Source organism: Eutrigla gurnardus, assembly GCF_963514095.1.
Source record: "Eutrigla gurnardus genome assembly, chromosome: 13".
Classification (NCBI taxonomy): domain Eukaryota; kingdom Metazoa; phylum Chordata; class Actinopteri; order Perciformes; family Triglidae; genus Eutrigla; species Eutrigla gurnardus.
Genome location: NC_139936.1, coordinates 55,001 through 69,649, shown reverse-complemented (window position 1 = coordinate 69,649; position 14,649 = coordinate 55,001). Strand labels below are relative to the sequence as shown.

Sequence of the window (14,649 nt, the reverse complement as noted above, 5' to 3'; positions counted from 1 at the left end):
CTGGATGCCGTTGACTTGATGACGTAAAATCACCCCGAGCTTTTTCAAGTAGCATTTATTTACTTTTAATCTTCCTTTTACTGAATAGTGTTTAATTTACATATTTATTTTTGATTGGTCTGTCATGTTGTTTGTATTTATGCAAACGGTCAAATAAAAAAAGTGTCGATAACGCGAAGGGACGATGCGGTGACGTCATCGCTGAGCGCCAGCAGCAGACACAAGCAGTGAAGATGGCGGACGTAGTGAACGTTGGGGTGAATCTGGACGCTTTTTCACATGCCATCAGCGGCATCCAGGCGCTCCGCTCGAGCGTGAGCCGTGTGTTCGAGTCCTTGAAGGACGGCATGAAGAACCGGGAGACCCTGGAGGGTCGAGAGAAGCAGTTCATAGCCGAGTTCCAGGACAACCTGCAGGCAGTCAACAGAGACCTGAAGTGAGTCCGCCACACCAGACTCCAGTCAACTTACAGCCGATTTAAGGATACTGCGGCTCGTAGTACAACCGGACAACATTTAAATATATACTGATTTAAATCCTATAGACTCAGGTCCAGGGTCCCACCAGACTACATTTATATACTGACTCTTGTATCGTGGCTGTTTTCTTTTTAATTATAGATCAATAACCAGCCATAATCATCTGCTAGCGTGTCCATTTAGAGACGGATAACATTGTGTTTGTCTCTGTTCTGTAGTTTACTTTGAAGTAGTTTTCAATGTAACAGAGACACTTTATAACAACACCAGTGTCAACAGATTGGATTTCTCTCTAACTAGCTAGCTACCTAGCTTACTCGCTAGATAGCAAACTAGTAAGCTAACTAGTTAGCTAGCTAGCAACTTAAAAACCTCCACTGAGATCAAAACAACCTCAAAAACAAATCTATCTGGTTCTAGATCTCGATCTGGGCTTGTAGTTGGTAGCACGGTCGCCTCACAGCGAGAGGGTCGCAGGTTCGATTCCCGGGTCGGCCCGGGTTCCTTCTGTGTGGAGTTTGCATGTTCTCCCCGTGTGAGCGTGGGTTCTCTCCGGGTTCTCCGGCTTCCTCCCACAGTCCAAAGACATGCATGATGGGGATAGGTTCATTGGTGACTCTAAATGTCCCGTAGGTGTGAATGTGAGTGTGAATGGTTGTTTATCTCTACATGTCTCCCTGCGATGGACTGGCGTCCTGTCCAGGTGAACCCTGCCTTCACCCAATGACAGCTGGGATCGGCTCCAGCCCCCCCGCGACCCTGAATACAGGATAAGCGGTAGACAATGGATGGATGGATGGATGGATGGATAGATCTCGATCCTCTGTCCCCTCTTGTCTGTCTCTCAGTGAGTCTCACTGCTCTGGTGGGTCGTCTTCATCATATTGATGCCTGTCCTCTGTCCCCTCCTGTCTGTCTCTCAGTGAGCTGGTGGGTCGTCTTCATCATGTTGATGCCTGTCCTCTGTCCCCTCCTGTCTGTCTCTCAGTGAGTCTCACTGCTCTGGTGGGTCGTCTTCATCATATTGATGCCTGTCCTCTGTCCCCTCCTGTCTGTCTCTCAGTGAGCTGGTGGGTCGTCTTCATCATGTTGATGCCTGTCCTCTGTCCCCTCCTGTCTGTCTCTCAGTGGTCTGGTGGGTCGTCTTCATCATGTTGATGCCTGTCCTCTGTCCCCTCCTGTCTGTCTCTCAGTGGTCTGGTGGGTCGTCTTCATCATGTTGATGCCTGTCCCCTGTCCCCTCCTGTCTGTCTCTCAGTGAGCTGGAGCGTCTCAGTGGTCTGGTGGGTCGTCCCTCAGAGTCTCACCCTCTACATAACAGCGGTCTCCTCAGTCTGGATCCAGTCCAGGACAAAACCCCGTTATATTCTCAGCTGCTTCAGGCCTACAAGTGGTCCAACAAGGTAAACATACTAATTTGTTGGCATCACTTCATGCAGTGATTGTGTCTGATTGATCAGATTTACTTGATATTAATCAATAATCCAAATAATTGAGCAAACATAACTTAAAATGATTATTTTTCCAATATTCTAATCTACATCATGTGTGTAGTTATGTTATTAATATCTTGAATCTGTTATCAGTGTTGTAAAGTCAATTATTTAATATCAGACAAACATTGATTTATGTCCATCGTCATATTAATACACGGTCCTCATCGTTCAGCCCCACACACACAGTGGTACTGATGGTTGTGTATTTATATTCTAATACTGTGTTGGTGTGTTGGTATGTCTGTGTGTGTGGGTGTTGGTGTGTGTGTGTGTTGGTAGTTGCAGTACCACGCTGGTTTGGCCTCCAGTTTGTTGAATCAACAGTCACTCAAACGATCGGCCAATCAGATGGGAGCCTCAGCCAAGAGACGACCCAAAGTCCAACCCAGTACTCTGGTCCTACCTCCGCAGTGAGTACTGTAGTAATACTTGCAGAAATACATGTTTTAAACAGTGTAATAAACTTGATTGTAGGCGACTGGACTTGCTTTGCAGAAGTTTCTGCTTTCAGTTCTTCTTCATGTCATTTACATTTACATTTAGGTCATTTAGCAGACGCTTTTGTCCAAAGCGACTTACAATAAGTAAATGGTAAATGGTCCTCAAAGCGCTTTTATCTATGGCACTTTACAGGAATGACTGACACTCACCCATTCATTCACACATTCACACACCGACGGTGGAGTCAACCACGCAGGGCGACAGCCAGCTCGTCAGGAGCAATAAGGGTGAGGTGTCTTGCTTAGGGACACCAGGCACTCAGCTAGGAGGAGACGGGGATCAAACCGGCAATCTTGCGGTTGCCAGCCAACCTGCTGTACCTCCTGACCTAAACCCCCCTTTGAAAAAGAGAGAAACAAAGAAACCACAACGTATCATTGCCGATAAAGTAAGAGCTAAAAATAGAACAAGCGTTAGATCCTCGTCTGAGTAATGTAGTAGCTGTTCAGCAAAACATACCTTAAGAACAACAGTGCTATGATCAGAGTGCTATAGGTAAGGGGGGGGGGGGGGGCTGTTAGTGGGTCATGCTATGCAGAGTCGAGGTGAAGTCTGAACAGGTGAGTCTTGAGTCTTTTTCTGAAGATGGCAGTGACTCTGCTGTCCTGACATTAGTCGGGAGTTCGTTCCACCACTGAGGACCAGAACAGAGAAGAGTCTGGACTTTGCTGAGCGACATTTGTTTGATTTCAGCGATGGTGGTACCAGCCGGCCAGCTGAAGTAGAGGAGCGAAGTGCTCGCTTCGGGGCATGAGGTTTGACCAGTGTTTGAAGGTAGATGGGTGCCGTTCCATTGATGGCCCTGAAGGCCAGTGTCATCGTCTTGAATTGGATGAGTGCTGCAACAGGGAGCCAGTGGAGGTCACGGAGGAGGGGGGTCACATGGGAGAATTTGGGTAGATTGAAGATAAGGCGTGCTGCAGCGTTCTGGATACGCTGCAATGGTTTAATCGCAGAGGCCGGGAGTCCGGCCAGGAGAGAGTTGCAGTAGTCAAGGCGGGAGATGACCAGTGCTTGGACCAAGAGTTGCGTTGCATCCTTTGAAGGGTTGCACGGTATACCGGTACTAATTTGGTACCGGGGTACTGAGGCATTTAAAGCGGTACTATATTGCATTTGGACGGGACCGGTACTTGCAGCGCCCGCAACAGCGTGGCGAACTCGCCGCATGACGTCACCGCGTTGTAACTACAGCTGAGAGGACGAGGAGCGAGCCGGAGCTTTGGGAGATAAAAAGAAAAAGCAAGCAAGCCGGAGGAACAGCTAGCAAGTGAGCGAGCAGCGTAGACTGGAGCAACAAACGGAGCAGGAGGAAAGCTTGGAGAGAGCTGGGGGAGAGAGAGCTGGGGGAGAGAGAGCGGGGAGAGGAGAGAGCGGGGGGAGAGAGAGAGAGAGAGGAGAGAGAGAGAGAGAGAGAGGAGAATGGCTGCTGCACCCGTCACCACGCCGCAAATTGTGGACAAACCAGCGCCGCGAAGTGCGATATAGCCGTACTTTAGCTTAAAACAAATGCGCAAGGCGAACAGTCAACGCCGATGCACCACTGTGTAAACGGTGTTTAAAAACATGCTAGCTAACGGCGGAAACACCTCCGACTTAAAGGACAAGCACCCAGACCTGCACACTGAGCTCAGGGAACGACAGGTCATTTACTCAGGAAGAAAAGCCACATTCAGTGCTAAAAGCAAGCGCCACCGCCCTTCACTCTTAACAAAAGTAGCTCTGGAAGAAAAAAATAGAGCTGTTTTATTTATATTATTATATTTGATATTATGTTATTGTATTGATATTTTCACAGTGATTTTTAAACTGTTTGCCATACATGTAGCCATGCTGATTTACAATAAATCTGAAGTGGTCCCTTCATTTTTTTTTTCCAGAGCTGTAAAATGCATACATGCATTATTTTAAAATTGTGTGCATTAGAAAAGCTTGTCTTTGTGGTATTTTATTTTTTTTACTGATAAATATGTTATTTTTCGAAGATTTTCTATTAAATTAAAGTCAGTAATGACATTATTTGCATTCTCTTTTTATTTGAAAAAGTATAGAAAAGTACCGAAATACATGTTGGTACCGGTACCAAAATGTTGGTATCGTGACAACACTAATCCTTTGTGAGGAAAGTCCGAATCCTGCGAATGTTGTAGAGGGCAAATCTGCAGGATCGGGCCACAGCAGTGATGTTGGGGGTGCAGGATAGTTGGTCATCGAGGATTACACCCAGGTTCCTCGCAGTTGACGACGGCAATACTGTGATGCCCTCGACAGTGACCGACAGGTCCATGCGAGGGCAGTCTTTCCCTGGGATGAAGAGGAGTTCGGTTTTATTCAGGTTAAGCTTGAGGTGATGTGCAGTTGTCCAGACAGAGATGTCAGCCAGACAGTCCGAGATGCGAGTTGCAATGTGAGTGTCAGAGGACGGGGGAAAAGAGAGGAACAGCTGGGTGTCATCTGCGTAGCAATGGTAGGAGAATCCATGCGATGTGATAACAGAACCTAGTGATCTGGTGTATAGCGAGAACAGAAGCGGTCCTAATACTGAGCCTTGAGGGACACCCGTGTCCAGAGAGCAGGGTTTGGACATAGAGCCATTCCATGTGACCTGAAAGGTGCGATTTGTCAGGTATGATGTGAACCAGGTTCGAGCAGTCAGTGATGCCAAGTTCAGCCAGGGTGGAGAGGAGGATATTAGGGATACACCGATACCAGATGCCATACTGTACTCGTGTACTCATACTCCAAACTAAACAAACTAAAAAATCTGAGGACTGGCAGTACCTGTACCCCAGTACCTGGGGCGGCTGTGGCTCAGAGGTAGAGCGAGTCGTCCTCCAATCAGAAGATCGGCGGCTCGGAATCCGGCTCCTCCAGTCTACATGCCAAAGTATCCTTGGGCAAGATACTGAACCCTCAAATACCCTTGCCATCTGTGTGTGAATGTGTATGAATGAGTTAGATAATATTAGATCCTGATGTGCAGGCGGCTCCTCTGTCTGAACGAGTAAAAGTGACTGAATGTAGTGGAAAGCACCTTGAGACGCTAGTAAGCTAGAAAGGCGCTATATAAATGCAGGTCCATTTACCAGTACCTGTGGTCTAATTAGAGACTGGCAGACAATTGTGATGGCTCATATTTTTAAATTGTAGTACAGCACTACTCAGCCTCCCTAGGAGGTGTTTCTGTAAAGTTTTACATACTGCAATACCTCCTGTGATAGTACTGTAATGCTCCGTACCTCTGTGTACAGGTATGTGGATGATGTCATCTCTCGGATCGGCAGGATGTTTCCTGATATGACCATCGAGCTGTTCAGACCCAATGGGACATCTGCAGTACTGCTGGTAATGTAACACTTGCAGTTAATTGCGATGTTCAGACCAGCTGATGGCCGTGTTCAGACCAGCTGACCAGTGTGTGTCTCTTTCACCTGTCTCCCTCTCAAGGTGACGCTTGGGAAGGTGTTGAAGGCGATTGTGGTGATGCGTTCGCTGTTCATCGACAGAACTGTTGTTCGAGGATTCAACGAGAATGTTTACAATGAGGACGGAAAGGTGGGAGGTCAGACTCATCTGACGGGTACCCCATGATACCTGTCTGTCTCCATGGTAACCTATCTGTCTGTCTTCCTCAGCTGGACATCTGGACCAAGTCTCAGTACCAGGTGTTCCAGAAGGTAAGACTCAACCTGTCCTCCTGTCACGTCCTGCACTCATGAACTGAGTGTGCAGCGCTCTGACTGGTTGTGTTGTTGCTAGGTAACGGACCACGCCACCACTGCCCTCCTGCACTACCAGCTGCCGCAAATGCCTGACGTCGTGGTACGATCCTTTATGGTGAGACACTGATTACTACCTGTCTACAGGTAGATTCAACTCTTCCTGTCTGTCTCCCTGCCTATCAGTCTCTCTCTCTCTCTCTCTCTCTCTCTCTCTCTCTCTCTCTCTCCCTGCCTGTCTGTCTGCCTGTCTGTCTGTCTCTCTGTAGACCTGGTGGGAGAGCTACATTAAACTATACCTGTCTGTGTCCCTACCTGTCTGTCTTTCTTTAGACCTGGTTGCGGAGCTACATTAAACTTTTCCAGTCTTCGTGTCAACGCTGTGGTCGTTTCCTGCAGGATGGACTTCCTCCAACGTGGAGGGACTTTAGGACCCTGGAGGCTTTTCATGACACCTGTCGCATGTAAACACTTAATGGGTTTGTTGATTTTAGTTTTTCTGTTTCAACAAATTTGAATAAAGATGTTTTTTTTTGTTTTTTCTATAAATGATGAATCGTTAATCCAGAGTTTCATCTGATACACCTGCATGCTATTATTATTATATTATTTCTATTATTGACTCACATTGATCATTTATACATTAATATTACACCGATGTTTAAGTGAAGTAGCTGAATCACAGTTGATTGATTGATTCTATTTTATTTAACATTACTGTATTCTGCACTCTCAATGAAAAGATATCAAAATATTTGAGTTGAGCCGTAAGGAGCCCGATCACAATACTCACCAATAGTGTCACCCAGAAAGACAGTTTGGGTTGAGTGGCCGGCCTTGAAACCAGACTGGTGAGGATCAAGAAGGTTGTTCATGTGAAGATAAAAAGAGTCAGTTAAAGACGGCATCCTCCAGTGTTTTGGAGAGAAATGGAGGAAGAGAGACAGGTCTATATAATATATAGACTTCAAAAGGGTCGACGACGGGTTTTTTTGAGAAGGAGAGGTTCACTCTTGCCTCTTCCAGAGAGTTAGGGAAGCAGCCAGTTGATAAAGGCGTGTTAACGAGATGGATGAGAAAAGGAAGGAGGTCAGGAGCAATGGAAGAGTAGGAGCGGGCTGAGGTTATTAGGGTAAGAAATTGATCCGGAGATAGGGAGGTGAAAGAGGATAGGGTAGAGAAGGAGGATGTGGTTGGTGGAAAGGTAAGATCCGAAGGTGAGTTGGAGAATGAAGAGCATAAGTCATTACCTATTTTATGAAGTAGTTGAGAAAGTGGCTTGGTAGAAGGAAGGAAGGAGGAGGGGGACTGGTGGGTCTGTTGTTCCTCCTCAAAAGTATTGAAGATGTTGATCCATCTCTCAATCTGGTCTAACTTGTCACTTTGGCCCATTGGTTCCTGCTCAAGATGTGATCTTTGAAAACACAAATTGTCAAACAGCAAACTATAATACATATTTGGTGCTCTAGTGAGTATTTGTTAGTGAGACTGAGTTTGAAGGAAACTAGAGTTTGGGTTGATGGTGATGCATCTGTTTTAATGGAGCTCTATGAAGAGAAGAACAGTATGTTCAACTCATGAACCACCGGTCAACACGTTCTGCTGTTTCACTGGGTGTCCCTCAGGGGTCTGCAGTGGGTCCGCTTCTATTTATAATCCACCTCCTTTCAATGGGCGCAATCCTCGGTCACCACATTGTTCACTTTCACTGTTATGCTGATGACACACAAGTCTACATCTCTTCCAAACCCACCACTCCCCTTCCTCCCATCTCCCTTGAGGAAATCAGGAACTGGATGAACAGAAGCTTCCTAAAGCTCAATGGCAGTAAAACGGAGGCCCTGCTCGTTGGCTCCTAAACCAAGCTCTCCAAATCCCATAACATCACTGCTCCAAACGTCATCATCGACGGTTTCCCTGAGCCCCTCTACAGCCAAGTGAAAAGCCTCAGTTTCACTCTTGACAGCACCCTCTCCTTCACACATCACATAAAAAACGCCACCTGGACTACGTTCTTCCACCTCTGCAACATTTCCAGACTCCGCCCATCCCTGTCTCAATTCAGCACTGAGATCCTGGTCGACTCATCCTGTCTGGACCAGTGTAATGCTGTTCTGTCTGGCCTTCCCACTAAACTGCTCAAAGGGTTCAAATAGTTGAGAACTTAGCTGCCCACACTGGATCCCTGTTCAATACAGAAATGACAATAAAAACCGTCTGCTCACATTCAAAGCCCTCCACAACCTAGCCCCCTTACCTCTCTGATCTCCAGTAGACCGTAAGGGGACCTTTAGTGTCCTGAAAGGTGGCATGAAATAACATGTATATAATTATTATTAATAAGCAATATCAGACTTCATTATTCTGTTAGTAGAAACATTCCGCATTAGAAACAGAAGGTTATTGTTAATATGATCTAACCCTAACTATCACAGTTTAAATGTCTTCAGAGCAATGACATAATACAATGACAATAATACCAATATAAATATAAAGAGGTTAATAAGCTTTATTTGTATAGCTTTTAAAAACAAAAATTTACAAAGGTTGATGTTCAGTAATGATGATTCCAAATTCCGGTTCAACACTTCTTCATGTCATGTGACACTAAATTGGAGCTTCAGTCTGCTCCGCTTTACACTTTAGTGTTTGTTTGAATAGTTTTTATATTATTCATAATATAAATGTATTATATTATATTTATTATTGTTATTATGAAAGAAGAGAAGCAAAACATCAATATATATATTCACTACTCACAAAAAGGCTTTCAGGTGAAATTTCAGGATGGACCTAAAATGCACTATAACCTTTACGGGTGACCTTAATTTGACCTTCTGAATGCACATGTCCAACTGTTCAATGTTTCAGTACTTTTTGCACAACTTGCTGTTCTCTAACACAGAGCTGAACGGCAACATTCACAACAGCTGTTTGATCCTTGAATCGACCAATCAATGTCCTGGTTCAATTAGAATCTGTATTTAAACAGTCGTCTTCATCATGCTGTTCACACCGTTCACATGATGACATCATGAGACCAAGACGACAACTAACAAGTGATCAACATGGCCATGCCAGGCTTCAAACAGGATGTTGTCAGAGGGAAGTGGCCAATGAGCTTAGAGCGTCACAGTGTCATCAGCAGGTTGCAGCAGAGACACAGAGGGTGCAGTCGAATAGTCTTTTTTGCTTAGGAAGGTTCCTAACTGAAGAAGTGACCCGGAAGTAAACAAGTGGCCGCCATGATAAGAGCTGTTCGGATTCTCTAAATGCAAAGGAAAGGAGCTCCAATGCTTCCTTTCAGAGCTCCTTTAGCATAGGATGCAACGGACCTTCCTATGCGATAGGAAAGGAGATTACACCGCCCACAATTCTTTGCGAGAGCAACATTTAAAGTGCCGCACACCTCGGCCGTTAATGAAAACAAACGATATGTGCATTTACATATTTAACAATGACTTTCATGCAGACATATAGTAATTGGAATAGTGTTGATAAATGTGTGGACAGTGATAATAATCGAATGTTTTTTTTGTTTTTTTTTTATTTCAATCATGTTACAAATGTTTGACAAAAACGAAACTAAAACCACAAATGAAACGTAAATAAAGCAACCAGTCAAACAGGAGCTGCTGGAACTGAAGCCGGTCAGTGAACCAGCTGTTTATAAAACCAACATGTGGAGAAGTGGACGATGCGCTTTTTGTAGTCCATTATTGTAGTTTCTCCAGCGCAGACGCACGTCAATCGCCGGTGCCGATCATCAGCTGTCAATCATCAGCGGCCGCGTTATAATGACGTAGCTTAGTGAAAGTACGGTCGGATTCTCTGAGCACCGCGGTCGACTATTCCTAAATCCTTTTGAGTTCTCCTATCGCCTTTCCTTAACCTGTGACGTTTTCCCCAGAGGTCAAGGAATAGGAGTTAGGAATAGGAGTTAGGACCTTATTTTTTGACTATTCGACTGCACCCAGAGAGACTGGAAGAGTCCCAGAAAGCAGACATGGACGTCCTTTGGTCACATGACCAGTTATAGAGACATTGACATGTTTAGTTGGGGTATATCCACCACTGCTGATGGCTTTTGTTTCAATAAGTTGTTTGAGATGAGGAACTCACCATTAGATGCTTCTACTTAAATCTCCTACTTTCATGATCTAATATCACTGTAGCGTGAACTCTTATCTCTATTTTTTTGTGAGTAGTGTATATACCGTATGAACAGTAGCATGACCATCTTTCATTTAGTTTTTTATAAATAATTCGAAGGTCCCCACAGTAGTCATATTCTCCTTTATCAAATATGAACAAACGTACGTAAAAACGATGTGACTGACGTCAGCTATGGGGGAACAGTGCCGCCTGCTGGAGACCATCAGCGGTCTGTCAGCTCTGAATTTTTATTGTTAATATAAATATTGATACCCGGTATTCATATTATGAGACGTACAATGTGATCATTTACTGTATAGTTATTGTTTCGCAAGGTGTGTGTGTGTGTGTGTGTGAAAGAGAAAGAGACAGCAGGGCGGGGCTGCAACTGCGCATGCTCAGTCCGCACACAACCTCAGCATCTCCTCACGGGTGACAAAGGGCCCTCCAGGGAGACGCGCCGCGCGTGACCGCGTCCTACGTTCTGGTGTAGCTGCAGATAGACAGACACGGTGAGACAGACAGACAACCAGACGGCCGGCCGCTGTGTGTCGGTGAGGATGCGCGCGTGCAGCAGCAGCAGCAGCAGCAGCAGCAGCTCGCGGTGATCGTCGGTGCAGCGAGCAGCAGCAGCGGAGCGCGAGGAGCAGACCGGACACCATGAGCTGCAACTGGGGCACCGAGCTGTGGGTACGTACACCTGTTCACACCTGCACGCGACCATTACATCCCGAAATCCGGGTAACCTAGTTACCAGCGGCAGTGGCCGTTTATCCGGTAACCTGGCAGTAACCGGGCGGTGTGTGTGTGTGTGTGTGTGTGTGTGTGTGTGTGTGTGTGTGTGTGTGTGTGTGTGTGTGTGTGTGTGTGTGTGTGTGTGTGTGTGTGTGTGTGTGTGTGTGTGTGTGGCCCTCGTGCTTAAGTCTGCTCTGCCATAGCAACACGGCGAGTGAAGGCAGCGGCTCGCGCTCTGCGTCTTCCATGATGCTGCTGCGGCGCGCGACTCGACAAACAGACAACCCCTAGTCCCAAACGTATTATTTATGATAGTGAACTTATCAGCGAGACAATGATTCAATCAAAGTCATATTATGTTGTTACAATTACAAATCAAAGCGATTTCATTTATAATTTAATTAAGAACGAAGGACAAAGTATTGACACGTGGTGTTACCAGATATTTTTTTGTTGATCAATTAATCGACTTATGATTTAGTTTTTACAATTTCAGAGACAACGGTCTTTGTAATATTTAATGTAAGATGTTTTGTTCATATAAAAAATACAACTGTAGCTGCTGTTTAATAAGCTGCATGTGAACCTGTATGTGCCCAAAACAGTAAATAATATAAAATATATATGTAGGCCTATAGTAGTGTAGCGTGACTGGACAGATATCAGTGTTTATAGGTAACAGCAGTGGACAGATATCACTATATAGATAACTGCAGTGGACATGTATCACTATATAAATAACTGCAGTGGACAGGTATCACTATATAGGTAACTGCAGTGGACAGGTATCACTATATAGATATATAGATAACTGCAGTGGACAGGTATCACTATATAGATAACTGCAGTGGACAGGTATCACTATATAGATAACTGCAGTGGACATGTGTCACTATATAGATATGTAGATAACTGCAGTGGACAAGTATCACTATATAGGTAACTGCAGTGGACAGGTATCACAGAGGTATCACTATATAGATAACTGCAGTGGACAGGTATCACACAGGTATCACTATATAGATAACTGCAGTGGACAGGTATCACTATGTAGGTAACTGCAGTGGACAGGTATCACTATATAGATAACTGCAGTGGACAGGTATCACTATATAGATATATAGATAACTGCAGTGGACAGGTATCACTATATAGATATATAGATAACTGCAGTGGACAGGTATCACTATATAGGTAACTGCAGTGGACAGGTATCACTATATAGATAGATAACTGCAGTGGACAGGTATCACTATAAAGATAACTGCAGAGGACATGTATCACGATAGGTAACTACAGTGGACAGGTATCACTATATAGGTAACTACAGTGGACAGGTATCACTATATAGGTAACTGCAGTGGACAGGTATCACTATATAGGTAACTGCAGTGGACAGGTATCACTATATAGATATATAGATAACTGCAGTGGACAGGTATCACTATATAGATATATAGATAACTGCAGTGGACAGGTATCACTATATAGTTAACTGCAGTGGACAGGTATCACTATATAGATATGTAGATAACTGCAGTGGACAAGTATCACTGCAGTGGACAAGTATCACTATATAGATAACTGCAGTGGACATGTGTCACTATATAGATAACTGCAGTGGACAGGTATCACTATATAGGTAACTGCAGTGGACAGGTATCACTATATAGGTAACTGCAGTGGACAGGTATCACTATATAGATAACTGCAGTGGACAGGCATCACGATAGGTAACTACAGTGGACAGGTATCACTATATAGGTAACTAAAGTGGACAGGTATCACTATATAGATAACTGCAGAGGACATGTATCACGATAGGTAACTACAGTGGACAGGTATCACTATATAGATATATAGATAACTGCAGTGGACAGGTATCACTATATAGGTAACTACAGTGGACAGGTATCACTATATAGATATGTAGATAACTGCAGTGGACAAGTATCACTGCAGTGGACAGGTATCACTATAAAGATAACTGCAGAGGACATGTATCACGATAGGTAACTACAGTGGACAGGTATCACTATATAGATATATAGATAACTGCAGTGGACAGGTATCACTATATAGATATATAGATAACTGCAGTGGACAGGTATCACTATATAGATATATAGATAACTGCAGTGGACAGGTATCACTATATAGATAACTACAGTGGACAGGTATCACTATATAGGTAACTGCAGTGGACAGGTATCACTATATAGGTAACTACAGTGGACAGGTATCACTATATAGATATATAGATAACTGCAGTGGACAGGTATCACTATATAGTTAACTGCAGTGGACAGGTATCACTATATAGATATGTAGATAACTGCAGTGGACAAGTATCACTGCAGTGGACAAGTTTCACTATATAGATAACTGCAGTGGACATGTGTCACTATATAGATAACTGCAGTGGACAGGTATCACTATATAGATAACTGCAGTGGACAGGTATCACTATATAGGTAACTGCAGTGGACAGGTATCACTATATAGATAACTGCAGTGGACATGTGTCACTATATAGATATGTAGATAACTGCAGTGGACAAGTATCACTATATAAATAACTGCAGTGGACAAGTATCACTATATAGGTAACTGCAGTGGACATGTGTCACTATATAGGTAACTGCAGTGGACAGGTATCACTATATAGGTAACTGCAGTGGACAGGTATCACTATATAGATAACTGCAGTGGACATGTGTCACTATATAGGTAACTGCAGTGGACAGGTATCACTATATAGGTAACTGCAGTGGACATGTATCACTATATAGATAACTGCAGTGGACAGGTATCACTATATAGATAACTGCAGTGGACAGGTATCACTATATAGATAACTGCAGAGGACAGGTATCACTATATAGATATATAGATAACTGCAGTGGACATGTATCACTATATAGATATATAGATAACTGCAGTGGACATGTATCACTATATAGATATATAGGTAACTGCAGTGGACAGGTATCACTATATAGATAACTGCAGTGGACAGGTATCACTATATAGGTAACTGCAGTGGACAGGTATCACTATATAGATAACTGCAGTGGACAGGTATCACTATATAGATAACTGCAGTGGACAGGTATCATTATATAGATAACTGCAGTGGACAGGTATCACTATATAGATAACTGCAGTGGACAAGTATCACTATATCGATATATAGATAACTGCAGTGGACATATGTCACTATATAGGTAACTGCAGTGGACAGGTATCACTATATAGATAGCTGCAGTGGACAGGTATCACTATATAGATAACTGCAGAGGACAGGTATCACTATATAGATATATAGATAACTGCAGTGGACATGTATCACTATATAGGTAACTGCAGAGGACAGGTATCACTATATAGATATATAGATAACTGCAGTGGACAAGTATCACTATATAGACATATAGGTAACTGCAGTGGACATGTGTCACTATATAGGTAACTGCAGTGGACATGTGTCACTATATAGATAACTGCAGTGGACAGGTATCACTATATAGATAACTGAAGTGGACAGGTATAACTATATAGATA

General features: G+C 43.9%; 2 protein-coding genes across 2 annotated transcripts in view; both read left to right on the top strand.

Annotated features, from left to right (window-relative positions):
- Positions 1-217: 217 nt before the first annotated feature.
- Positions 218-6,680, top strand: med27 (mediator complex subunit 27). The gene is made up of 8 exons (XM_084025861.1): positions 218-436; positions 1,738-1,882; positions 2,255-2,385; positions 5,728-5,821; positions 5,924-6,031; positions 6,112-6,153; positions 6,236-6,313; positions 6,529-6,680. The coding sequence occupies exons 1-8, from the start codon at positions 234-236 to the stop codon at positions 6,661-6,663; spliced, it is 936 nt and encodes a 311-aa protein (XP_083881987.1). The 5' UTR covers positions 218-233; the 3' UTR covers positions 6,664-6,680.
- A 4,091-nt stretch (positions 6,681-10,771) lies between these two features.
- The window catches only part of LOC311022565 (formin-binding protein 1-like), a 30,203-nt gene continuing 26,325 nt past the window's right edge, over positions 10,772-14,649 (top strand). The window contains exon 1 of the mRNA XM_084023891.1: positions 10,772-11,040. Coding sequence (XP_083880017.1) covers positions 11,011-11,040 — 30 coding nt within the window. The 5' untranslated portion in view covers positions 10,772-11,010. The remainder of the gene's footprint in view (positions 11,041-14,649) is intronic.